Source organism: Diadema antillarum, unplaced genomic scaffold (genome assembly GCF_040938485.1).
Source record: "Diadema antillarum isolate AM-2024a unplaced genomic scaffold, OU_Dant_1.0 scf00000184, whole genome shotgun sequence".
In the NCBI taxonomy this organism is placed as follows: Eukaryota; Metazoa; Echinodermata; class Echinoidea; order Diadematoida; family Diadematidae; genus Diadema; species Diadema antillarum.
In genome coordinates this window covers 559245-572599 of record NW_027271073.1, presented here as the reverse complement: position 1 = coordinate 572599, position 13355 = coordinate 559245, and the positions used below count along the sequence as shown (strand labels likewise).

Below are 13355 nucleotides of genomic sequence, written 5' to 3'. Positions count from 1 at the left end.
CTCTAGTATATTTTGGTATGGGAATATGTGCTTTAAAGGGAAGATAAACCCCAAGAGCAATGTGGATTGAGTGAAAGCAGCAACATTAGTAGAACACATCAGTGAAAGTTTGAAGAAAATCGGACAATCGATGCAAAAGTTATGAATTTTTAAAGTTTTGGTGTTGGAACCGCTGGATGAGGAGACTACTAGAGGTTATGACGTATGAGTGGACAAGAATACCAAGAAAATATAAAGAAAATACTATAAAAATCAATTTTTCATGAAAATTACAAATTCCATCAACTTGATATTGACATATGTTAAGGGTAGCAATTATTCCCCCTGCTTTCTGAAAGCGGTTGGTCCATTGCTCTTTCATAATTCTAGAAAAGTGAATTTTTGTCGAATTTCCTTTATATTTTCTTTGTATTGTTGTCCACTCATACGTCATATCCTCTAGTAGTCTCCTCATCCAGCGGTTCAAACACCAAAACTTAAAAAATTCATAACTTTTGCATCGACTGTCCGATTTTCCTCAAACTTTCACTAATGTGTTCTGCTAATGTTGCTGCTTTCACTCAATCCACATTGCTCTTTGGGTTTACCTTCCCTTTAACTGTAGTAGCTAAAAATAATAATTTTTTTCTGAATTTCATTTATGACATTGAATGAAAAATTGTGAAGGCATAACATCATCAACTTGCTCATTTAAATATTTATAAGGACTGGTCAAAAATATTTTCCGAAGAAATGTGAAATTTCAAACATCATATCTTGCGTGTATTTCTTATCCTATTTTTGTCATTTTGGAGCATTCTGTGGGGAGATTTTTTTTCTTTCCTTTACAGTTAATTTATTTTTAGGGTGGATTTCCTCTTTAAACAAAGACTGATGCGGTGAAGAAAAATCAGTGGAGAGCGTTACCAAACATATTGTTTCCCAAGGAAATTAGTTTCGAAACGTACAGTAACTAGGGATATATGTGCTAGTAGGCCACTTATACAGGCAATAACATGGATGCAAATACAATGTATCATGAAATAATGTGAGAATCTCATCAGTGCATACCTGAAATGAGATCTAATGTATAATTTACAGACACATGAGCCACTTTTGTAGCTCAGTGCACCATTACCCTTGAATTCTGATGATTGTACAATGAGGTATAACAATAAACAGGCCTTGCCAGATCTTTGTTCTATAAAAATAGCTGTAGGCTGTGAATGAATGTAGTGTGTAGGCCTACATGTATCTCATTGATCATTAGCTTCATTTTTTTTTGTTTCTACATATTGTGAAAGAACATTCTTTAAAATGCATTTTACCATAGATTTATTCTTTATTTCGAAATCTGTAAAGTTTAGGCCTGAAGGTAAGTTGTATCTTGGAATCTTAATTAATGCATTCATCACCACCTACCCGGGTATTAAAGATGTCATGAAGGTGTCTTGAATACTGATTGTAGAATTGTCATGTCTGGAACAAGGTGTCCAAGGACTGAATACCTCCCACTATGAGAGTAGGTAATATTCTTTTATTTTTTTATTTTGTTGTTGGGGAATTTATGAACTATACCTTACTATGAAAATGAGTAACTATTAAAAATGGGAGTAGCAGTAACCTGTACACAGAGCAGGTTGTGTTCAGTGTTGCCAGGTGAGTCTAGCTGGCTGTGTTAGTACACTGTACTTTCAAAGACATGTAAGTACACTGTAGATGAGGGAAGGGGATGGGAGAAGATTTACGAAGGAAAGTTTGTAGCTATGTTCTCTCTTTGTAGACAGTGAACTTTAATAACTGTGAGCTGAAGCTGGTGATGATGAGAAGCTGAAACGTGATGTGTCATTCATCTCACTAGTGGGGGAAGGGAGCTTGAAGGTTGAAATATTTGACTGCTTTGTATCCCTTCTATACCAACAGACAATAGAGTGACCATGGCTGGCTTGCATTCATTACACTCTACATAGCTGCATTGATTCACTGCTGTAGTGAGAGCATAGTATTACTAGTAGAGCAATGCAGTGGATCAATGGTGGTGGTAAGGGGGAGGGGGGTGGGGAAGGAGAAGGACAATGTTCATATAGAAAACATAGGAGATTGTTTGTGTGTCTCTGTGTGTATGTGTCTCCACAGGTGCCTGGGGCATTTGACTGACCTTGGATGACCCGTCCTATTCAAACTGCCTAAGGTCCCCCGAGAGGGGGAAGTTGGATGTGAAAGTGGTGTGCTCACTGGTAGAACAGGGTAGCATTTATACTACAAATTTGAGAAATGTTAATGGTTTTTACTTCAAATTTTTAATTAATTGTATATAATCCAGATCAAGGCATTGGAGTCAGGTATTGGTTGAGTGTACACATTGTAGATTTTAGGTAGTGTGCTTTCAATGTGCACATTTACACATCGACATGTATGTGTACAGTCAACCTTGTCTGCAATGACCTGTTAAATACAAAATGTGGTGTTTATAGACAAGTGGTCATTTTAGACACGTTTAATACGGTTGCAATCGCGAAAGGTATTTTCATTGTCCCATAAAATGCTTTCTTACATACATCAAGATGCTACACATGTAACACTGTACATGAGTACACACACAACCTAGATATAAAGTCACTACTCACATGCCATGTAAGGTAGCTAATTGCCCTGCCCGTTCAAGTGATCACTGCTTATGTCAACTGTTGTCAACTTTCACTTTCAGCAGAATTTTTTGATGCATAGCCTAGAAAGCTTGAAGTAAATTGGTCGCTCTGCCTCTGCATTCCGCTGTACAGTGGTTATGTAGGTATACTCTTCACCATCTGGTCTCACGAGGTTTGTAACTTCGCCATTTTTTCTTGGAGGATTTATGTTGAGTGATATAATAAGCTGTCCATGATTCTATGGAGCAGTCAAAGTGAAGTGGTTGAGACCATGGCACACAAATCAGTTCTGTCCTATTCCTCTTCATCCAGCCAGTTTTCAGCTTTATGTCTTTCTTTCTTTACCGTAGAATGTCTTGGCTTTTATGTGTTCTTTTAGTCTGGTTTACAAAGTGTTTCATTTCACAGACTCCGGATCCGTTGATTTATAGGAAGACCCTAGAACTGTGGAAACTGCTGGCTGCCTCTTGTGTTTATATAACATCAACAACTATTTCTCTAGCTGCAGGATTGGTATGGGAATAGAGTTGCCACTGAGGAACCACTTGCATTGTATACAGAGGTCACTGGGTTAAAGGGGGCGGATCCAAGAGAAAAGATGGAATAACATACAACCTTGCCCTTGTGTCATTTAGCAATGTGTGCACAGAGGTATATCAGCCCGTATGTTTACTGAGTACTTTGTATGGTGCTAGTGTATTCTGCATGTTTGATGGTGAGTACTGAGATGTCTTATACTATGAAAACCCCATGAATGATGGAGGCCAAGCTCTCAGTACTCATATCTACATGTAGTCATTAGTGATGACTTCTGTCCATTTCAGTGTCTGCCTATGGATGTCATCCTTGATTCATCTCATACAACAGTACCAGAAATGTGAACAATCAATTATAAGCAGGCCTCATTTCCCCATAGAGACATCAATTTCTCTTTCTATGTCGTATTACTCCTGGACAAAAAACACATTATGCTTTGTAAACTTACAATGTACAGGGCGGATAATACAAGGCGCCTGCACAAAAATGTCTTCATTGCAAGTAACACATTGTGTTGAGAGCTCTGCTCCAGACTATTCTGACAATATTTTCAGTTTGTTATAGAGTTTGTTTAATTTCTGTGAATATTCAGGGCAGGAGGGAATGATGAAGTTAAGGGGAAGGGTCTGTGTGCAAATGTCATGCAGTCGTTCCAAAACGTGTATTGTGCATAGGCCATGTTTGTATGTGTGCATGTTACCGCTAACCCTTTGGTAGCTATTACAGTCTTGGGCCATACTACTTTTGTGATGGGGAGGGTGAGTGCAGGAATCAGTGTACAAGCTTTAAATAGCAATTGGTCCATTTTGAACTGGACTATTTATTTAACTCTGTGCCCTTACTATGCTTACTTCTGGCAAGTTTGGACAGTGCAAATCATTCCTATCATCAGTAAGGCAAGGATAGTAATCTCATGTGCAGAATATTCTACCTGCCTTTACTCAGGTATCAAACACAAGTTTATTGCTTTCTTTTGAGTAATGCCAACACAATTGGTTCCTCCGTTCAAAGTCCAGTGAATTTAGACCTGTTGCTGTACTACTGATAATATCTTCATGACTTCTTGGAGGTGTATTAGTATGCGGTAGGATTCGGATGCTCCTTACTTGTGTTCACGATTATTACACTGTTGTGACCCAAGTTTTATAGAACTGTATTAAACAGAGGAAGTAAGCTGAGAATGTTTACTCTGAAATGGTGATCAAGATATCACCTGCATATTTGTTGAAACTTATCTGCCATGCCTTATTTGTAATTTTGCTTCGCAGCGGTGGCATTAGACTTTGCCACATGATTAAATGTGCATTCAAGATGTTATTGTTTACTTTAGTATAGTAATATTCTGTGATACTGAGCCATGAATGAGATGTTATCAGTTGATAGCAATTTTATTGTTTCGAATATAAGAACATGGTTCTTCTGGCTCAGAACTATGTGAATGAATACCTGTAATAAGCTCATAAAGAGAATTATACTCTTAATCTCAATTTAATGTACTAAAATTTCTTGGTATCAAATCTAAATCAAAGCTTATAACTTTGTGAATACTACAAATGTACATGTTTAATATTTAGAATGTTAGTTGAATGACACGTCTTTATGGCAAATGTTTTATGAAAAGCTTTATTTATTTACCTCTTAGCCATTATCAACCTGTCGGGGGCAAGCTGATTTTACTATTTTTTCTTAACATGTACATTTCCAATAGACTCCTGCTAGAGTACATATGCTGTACTCGGGACTTGTCTTCAACTGGTTTACTATATAGGCCTAAGAGAATAAATTTACCTGAAGGATACTGATTTTTGCTTCAGTTTGCTGTAATACATGTATTTGCTATAATGATTTCAGGACTACTGTATTACATGCCATATATGTGAGTGTGATCTGTGAATCAGAACTTCCGGACAATTCGCCAGTTGTTATATTCAAGATCATGGAGTATGGTAATGAACAGAGAAATGTATAGATGTATGTCCCACTCATGTCGGATCAGAGTTCATATTTTTGAGTGTTGTTAAATTCATGAATAGCACTTGAGTGGTGAAATTCGTGAAAAATAAAAACCCTGTGAAATATATGGCATTAAATAGTGTCCAGAAAAAAATGCTCTTCATAGTAAAGGTTCTCTGTACAGACCATTGGGTGTAATGTACAGATGTATACATTGATACAGGCTGACATTTTGAGGATACTGATTGTAGGAGAGAACTTGAAGAGTGACATACATGCCTCTCTGGAAATCAGATCTACTTCTTGCATGAATTGCACTTGTTAGCATGCCTGTCATTTTGTCATGCCAAATAGCCTCGTGTACACATGTACGTACATGTAGATGCTGTTGATCGTTGAATTTATAACTGTAATAGTTAAGATATTGAACACGTTTGCTTATTTTCTTGGATTATTTCTATCTTTCTGTTTTGATATGACATAGTTAATGATGTGTCTAAACTGTGGGCTGTTTTCTTGTTTAGTTTATTGTTACTTTGAAGCATTAAAGCATTCAGTTGTCAGAGAAATTATCTCTTCCAATCTCACTGTGTGGCAGCATCTTGGCTCCTTAGAGTTTGATACTGAAAGATGAATAGTCTCCATTCCAGACTGAAAATGCTGACCAAATGTATTGCATGTACTGTTTGTGGGAAGAAGGACCATGGCATAGAGTCAGGAGCCATGTCACACAGTGCTTGCAGAGTGTCCTTTGATTTTAAATATGGAAAGTTGGAAAGGTCATAGGCTACCTAGTCTTGTGTGAAATCAAAAAGATGAAGAGGAGGCCTCCATTATTTCTTTGAGAGAAGTAGAAAACTAAGAATAAAGAGAAGCCAATGTGTTCTGTTTTCAGCTTGAGGCTGAGATGGCATCTATAAGTATCAGACCTTGTCCAGTGACCCTGTGACATTTCCAATTCAACTCTCACACATCTACTCCTAGAGTAACTTCAGACATTCTGCTCAGCCTAAAGCCATGCCAGTGGTCCAAGATGTGATGGAGATTATTGAAGCAAATTTGCAGAAGATGAAATGTCAGTTTGCATCCCAGTGAGACATCTGTCAGTTCTAATATTTCAGTTTTGATTAGAATGGGAACAAAATCAGCCCAGATTGACATTTTGTAAACATAGTAATCTGAAAGGTCTGATAGTTTGTGAATTTCAGGTTGAATTTATAAACCTAGAATCAGTCATCATAATAGATAGGAAGTATAGGTTTTATGTCTATCTTTCACACTTAGAAGTGTAGATAAAAATGATGTGTAATAAACATTCTATTATATCTGTTTGTTTGTTCTTTTCTCTTTTACTCCAGAAATCAGAGAAAAGTGACTTAAATGGCAGAATTACTTATAGTATACACAGATTATTAGTGTAAAACCAGAAATTTTAGTGTACATAAAACTTTCACATATTTTGAGAGGAACCAAGATTCACAAAAGTAAAATGCACAGCAAAGATTTTGTGTACCCAATGCATTGGTTGCCGGCACTAGGAATTTGCAAAAGTTTCATGCTTTGAATGTTTCAAGTTTTACAGAAATGCAGTTGAAACTTATATTATGTTTGATTGAAACTTATTGTAAGTTAATGTCACAAAAAACCTTGATTATTTTTTCCTACCCATGTATAAGTAAATGCCACAAAAACATGGTGTCCAAGTGCATACAATTGCCCGAATGGACGTGATCGTTCTTTTTTTTTTTTGTGGGGGGTCATTAGAGGCATGAATTGATACTGTACAGTATATATATAGATCAATATATATACTGTAATTATGCTGATTTGTGTGAATTATAAAATGGGGTTTAATAATATCTTGGGCATAAAAGGTGTATACTTGTAAGTCAAATAGTGAATGATGCAAATCTGATGTGATTTTATGTCAGTTTTAGAATATTAGAAGGAAAAAGTTAAGAGAGTTTCACAAAATTTTATTTTTTGAAAAAAGGTGCACATTTCCTCAACTTGTCACTGACGCATATTGCCCTGCTTTCTGAAAGAATGGAGTCAAGTGTTCTTTTATTATGTGAGAAAAGTGGAAATATGATGAATTTTCTTTATATTTTCTTGTATTGTTGTACACACGTGTACACATGTGACATCACAAGCTGTAGTAGTCTTCTTATTCAGCAGTGCTTGAGCAGAAACTTCAAAAATTTATAACTTTTGAACAAATTGGTTTTCCTCAAACTCTCACTAATGTGTTCTACCAATATTGGTGCATTTACTCAACCCGCATGTCTATGAAGGTGAACTTGTCCTTTTAAAAGATGGGGAATCATGGTATTGATGTGTGCATGTGTGTGTGTATGTGTTTGCGTGTTAGAGAGCGAGCCTACTGTATACAGTCACACCTGCTTGTAGCGACCACCTGTCGTATGCCACCCCTAAATGCAATTCCCCCCAAGAGAAAAGCCATGTTAATGACCCTGTCTATAGTGGCCACCTGTCTACAATGGCCACTTTTGTTCGTCTCCCCTGAGTGGCCGCTATAGATGGGTTTGACTGTATTTCTGGCAGTCAATCAGTATTATAAATTGCCGTGTTTGAATGATGTTTACCTGATATTAAAACGGGATGAGTACTTTATGGGCCACCTGCTCTGTCAAAGGAAAGAACAATAGAAGCTGTAGACTCCATGTCATAAAAAGAGACTAGTGATACATGTATGTGACACTTGTTGCTGATACCACAGCCAATACTGAAATGTTTGCTGCTGAGTGGTTGCTGCTCAGTTTTTTCTGTCACAGTAGCAGCTACTTTTCTATGTTGTTAGTGCTCCTGGATTTCATGAAACATGTCTTGCCCGGTTGCTTGACAAGCTTTCTTTAATGGCACTGTTCATTTATTTAATAGGGAATAATTTCCTGGTATTGTATTGCAATTTGCTGTGTATTTTTTAACCAATGATGCACAAACTTCTTTGGTGTATCAGTTTTCTTTCACAGAAGTGTACAGGATATGCCATTTGAAATATTTTTCATCAGCTGAAATTTGTTAATAAAATTCGTGAGTTGGAAAATTATTCCCTGTTTTTACATGTGGAACAACTGGATCTTCTTCATGTTGAAATTGAAGTTAAAGGGGTATTTCACACCAGTTAAAAGTTATTCTGATAAGAAAAAGTAAAATTTCATGCAAAATTTTGTAAGCACAGCATTCCAATTTTGATCAAAATGGAATGAAAATTAGGGAAGTTATGAAATTGTGAAGTTTTGCTAATTTTCACAACACACTTGTTGAACAGCTGTGGATATATGCAAATGGTGGGCTGATAATGTCATTGCCTCGCAATTTGCCATGTAGTTTGCTCACAATATCCAAAAATTTCCAGCTTTTGCCAAAATTATTCCCCTATGTCATGAACATTGAATGGTTTCATTTGCATTGAGTAATTGAAACATTATTGCTGGAATGATGGAGAAATAAATGCACAAATGTTTGTTTTTTCTTTTGTTTTCTCTTCCAGGGTGACCCAGTGCATCAGAAGCATGTCATTGTCACATTCCATGATATTGGACTAAATCGTGAGTAGCCTGACATGGTCTGTATTCTAGTTCTAACTGAAAAACAGCCATGGCTGATGTTAGTACCATGATTGAATAAAATGAGTGAAATGAAATGAATGAATGAATGAAGAGTAAATTGCTTTCCAAGGTCGTGATGCCTCCACATCATAATGGTGATACATGCTTATCCTGTTAATGGTAGTTCAGTTAGAAAAGTAATTTTAAAAAAAAGACCAGTCTAGAGCATATGAATGAAGTGCACCTTGCTATTTATTGTTGTTGTTTTTTTTACATCACAGCCTGTCTTGGTTTTGCAAGTAAAGAATTATAAGGAATTGATAGTCAATGAGAGTTGTTGATAGTAATTAATAATTTACTGTTGAAAGATAATTTACTGCGTGGTAGAAATATGTAGAATAAAGAATCTACTTAAAATCATAGTGCCTACATTGACTACTATTGGATACTGTCGGAATAGAAAGTGTGAACAGTAGCTACCATCTGGTGTCTGAAAATAGACTAATTGTTGGTCCAGGGATCTGCATGTTTGCCTCTATCTTCCCTGGGAATATTAATCAGGCTTGTGCTAATAGGAAAGGTCACCAGCCCAACTCCTTTTATCGCTCATTCTTTCTTTCCCTTCATCCCTCTTTCTCTCTCTTTCATTCATAGCCAGTGATGGCTGGGTTTGGCTGGGTTTGCCAGCTTTCTGCCCAGGGCAAATTGTAAAGGTCAAGTTTTATATCTAACACTGGAATTTGCCAGCTATTACTGGTTATCATCACAGGGAGGTAGCAGGGTGGGGCTTGTAATGTAGACAGGCGACGTCACACATAGTATGCATGCTGGAGTATAAGCTTTATATGAGTATTGAGATGTTTGCCCAAGGATTTACAGTGATGATATGTGCCAATATCTGTCCATCAAGTGCTAACATACTACCAAACTACGTGTACATGATATACATGTCTGTTCTCAGTGTTTTGTTGCAAAGTTCCTGAACCTTTCTGAAATGAAGGATTTGTGTAGTTGCTTCCTTTTGTCATTTCTTGATATGAGATTGTAGGTAAGATATGTTGTTGCTGTGGATATATCCAACTTATGCAGGATATTCAGCGCAAGATTTAATGTGTTTTACAATATAACACTTCTCAGATATAAACTTGTACAGTGGGGTGAATATAGTGTACTCATTTGAATCTCTGTCCTCTGTGTTTGCATAGGTCTTTAAATCTGGATCTGCTGAGTGGGTTCTGTTTATTCTTTTGAAGATATGCAGAAGTTTATGATAAATAACACAAAGGACATTTATCAAAATTTGATTTTTCAGTTATGCCCACTGGGCTATCAGACAAATGTCACATTATTATACAGAAAAGACCAAAGCACTATATGTGCCACATATTTCGGTGTTTTTGCTTGTGTAAATGTTGAGAGTTCACTGAACATCATCATGAAATCAATAGATCCTCAAAATATCAACTTGGGGAAACAGATATTCATTGTGTATCATCTCTAGAGTAGGAAATCATTAATCTTTCTCTTGAGAAGAGGTACCTATTTCTCATTCTATCGTTTTTATTCTTGATCGCAAAGTCAGCCATGCACAAAGTTTTCTGGGGATTCCTGATTTTCAAAACAAGCGCATGAAGTTTTTGTATATTGTGTATATAGTATTTTTGAAATCCGTTTGTGTAGATGCCCTGTCCAAATGGGCTTAAAGGTACATAGTAACTTGCATTTCATATTAAGTTGAAATATTTGCATTGTTCTCAGCCTGCTGTCCCTATTCTTTACTGAGGATGAGGACAGGTAGCTGGAGTATGGTCTTTTTCAATGGTGGCATTCTAAGATATTTACTAAAATTATGTAAGGAGAAAGAATTACAAAAACTGTTGTGAATGAACATTTGTTGCAATAATATAAATGTAATTTTCTCACATTTTCGTGTGTTGTAAGATACAGCCCTGTGAGTGAGTGTTTGCTGTGTTAACCACCTCATTTGTGTTTTTCTGGCTCATGGCAGACACATCATGGGTAAAGTTCATCAACACAAAGGCCATGGCACCGATGGTGGGCAAAGTCTGCTTCATTCATATCAATGCCCCAGGCCAGCAGGACAATGCCGATGACCTGCCTGACTCGTAAGTTTGACCTTGTCCAGTCTTCCTCATTATAACATGAAGAGAGGACATTGTAATTAGTGTACCAGGTGTGACTGGGCTAATAGAAAGCTAATGGGAATCCTCCCAAGGCTGGGGTGTAATGTGAGCACAATGAAATAAAGGACTCAAGCCTTTAATAAGGATTCCTGTGATGATAATACCATTCTCAGTGCATGCAACATAAAATGTTATTTGGTTGATCAAAATTACAAAATTTTTATTACCTAGATAATGTGTATGTTTGCAAGCTTTGGGTCACGATCCAAATCGCAATAATTTGTGCAATTTTTGCACTCACATGCAAAGTATGTTTACAGTGACTGCAAAAAACAATGACAAACCTACCCCCTGGCTTATTACAAAGCAAGGTAATGATAAACATCTGTAGAGGGACAGGGAGATAATGACTTTTTCTTCTCTAATCATAAAGTTTGCCCCAAGCAATCTTAATAGGGCATGTTACATAATAAAGTCTGCTCATGTAATACCCAGTTCTGCTAAACCTTATCTCTTCAAGGAATAGTGAACATGACTGAGTCTTAATAGATCATACAGTGAACAGGTTAGATTTACAAAGATCTCTTTTTTTCCATATAAAACTTAAAAGGAAAGATTTTATTTAAAAGTGCAGTGAGGCAAGTGAATTGTGATGAGTACAGAGACCGTTATATGTCTCTGTACTCTGGTAAAATTGGATTGAATCTAATCACAAGGCCTCACACTTAAAAAATGATAAAAAAGAGAGAATGAAGTGTAATTCTAATTGAGTTGTCATTTGCTATACGATGATTGCCATGAAAAATTGTATCTTCAAACTTTGGAAAAAAGAAAAAAAGCAAACCCAGACCAGAGGACAGAAAAGCCAGAATCTGGGATAATTAATATCTAGTTTCTGGTAAATTTTGGATAGGCCTGAAAGAATAGACTGATACATTTGAATTTATACAGACAAAACAAATGTTCATGAGAGCTACTTTGTAGCCCAGTGTTAATATAGCAATGGCAATTCTCGCTATTGCCAATGACGTAAAAAGTACCCAAATGTGGCTTTTTCGTCAATATTTAGTGCACTTCTGGTGTGGGGCATATTTTGCACAGCGCTAGCGTGTGCTTATGTGTACTTTACCTATAGCGCAGCGCCGACCACGGATACTAGTACAGTAGGCGGCTGTACCCGAGCCAACCAGTGGCCAGGCCTGTGATGGATACATACTGTAGCTATAGCCTCCGCATTGCCCTAGGCCTTGCATGAGCATGCACCACATGCACGTACGCGACACAAGCTAGACATACCGGTACATCGTACTGCTTGATCATGCGATCGATTTGCACATCAATGATCAGTCATCTCTGCATAGGCTGAAAATAATAATAATACTAGAAAATATTCACCCACCTGGATATCGTCGTGGAATGCCCATCTTTTTTTATTTGTACTCTGTCGAGGTGCTATGAACACAATCGGGAATGAACCGTGATCGTGAACTTATCCTGTGTCCGATCGAAGCAATTTCTTCCGAGCAAGTCGCATGCGCGCTGCGCTGTGGAGTCACCCGCAAACTTCACCCACGCGGCCATGTCACGTCTCGCATGCCAGTAAGGGACCTATTTCTGTAGAATTTGTTCATTTATTGTTGTGCGAACAACACTTGACAGCTCTTCAGTAATGACCCATGGTCGTATTTACAGCAATTTCTCCAGAATGGAGAAATTTCAAATCATATTAAAGCTAAAATTCAAGTCGAGGAAACAGTAAGTACACATAGAATACAGTCAGTTGTATGTGTAAATAGCATTAGTCACGTATCACACGTGTACGAACGGAAGTGACTTCGCTCCCGGACTATCCCATAATGCACCATAAATGACGCTTAAATCAGCATCCGGGTACTTTTCACGTCATTGGCGATAGCGAGAATTGCGATGCAAACTAGATTCATGGTATGGAAGGTAATGTAGTGGAAACAAGTGCACAGAATACATGTACTTCGTTATGAGATTCTCTGTTGAAATGAAATGTATAAACTTCATTGCATGATGAACTGGACAAATTTTTAAATGCATTACTAGTCCTTTGGTTGAATTTTCAATCACATGTAGTGCAGTGAGTACTGGTGCTCATGTCTATGTGATATGGTATTTTGAATAACCCATTCTCTTGTTGGATGGGAGGCATGCCTAAAGTAGAGTATATGTCAAAAGGGAGTGTCTTTTTTTTTTCCTAAGACTGCCCCACCCCTCCCCCCTGCAAAGATGATTCACATGAGATCACTTACACACGAGCAACACACACACACACACACACACATAAACACACACACACATAAGCGCACTGAGACATGTATTGTAGTCTACCATTTTTGTTTTTTTGATCATGTGATAGACTGACGTAGGCAATATAATGTCTGTCACATGCAGACTTTCATGCTAAACATTACTATAATGATCATTTGTTGTTGTATTTTGTTTGTTTGTTTGTTTGTTTTTTCCATACCTCTCTCAAGTACTGCTCTTCTTTT

The 13355-nt window shown here is 37.2% G+C and overlaps 1 protein-coding gene across 4 annotated transcripts in view; it reads left to right on the top strand.

Moving 5' to 3' along the window:
- The window catches only part of LOC139723286 (uncharacterized protein ZK1073.1-like), a 63722-nt gene that overhangs the window by 28241 nt on the left and 22126 nt on the right, over window positions 1-13355 (top strand). For all 4 annotated transcript variants that reach the window (XM_071634544.1, XM_071634545.1, XM_071634546.1 and 1 more), the window contains 2 exons: window positions 8632-8689; window positions 10698-10815. In XM_071634544.1, the coding sequence (XP_071490645.1) occupies window positions 8632-8689; window positions 10698-10815 (176 nt within the window). The remainder of the gene's footprint in view (window positions 1-8631; window positions 8690-10697; window positions 10816-13355) is intronic.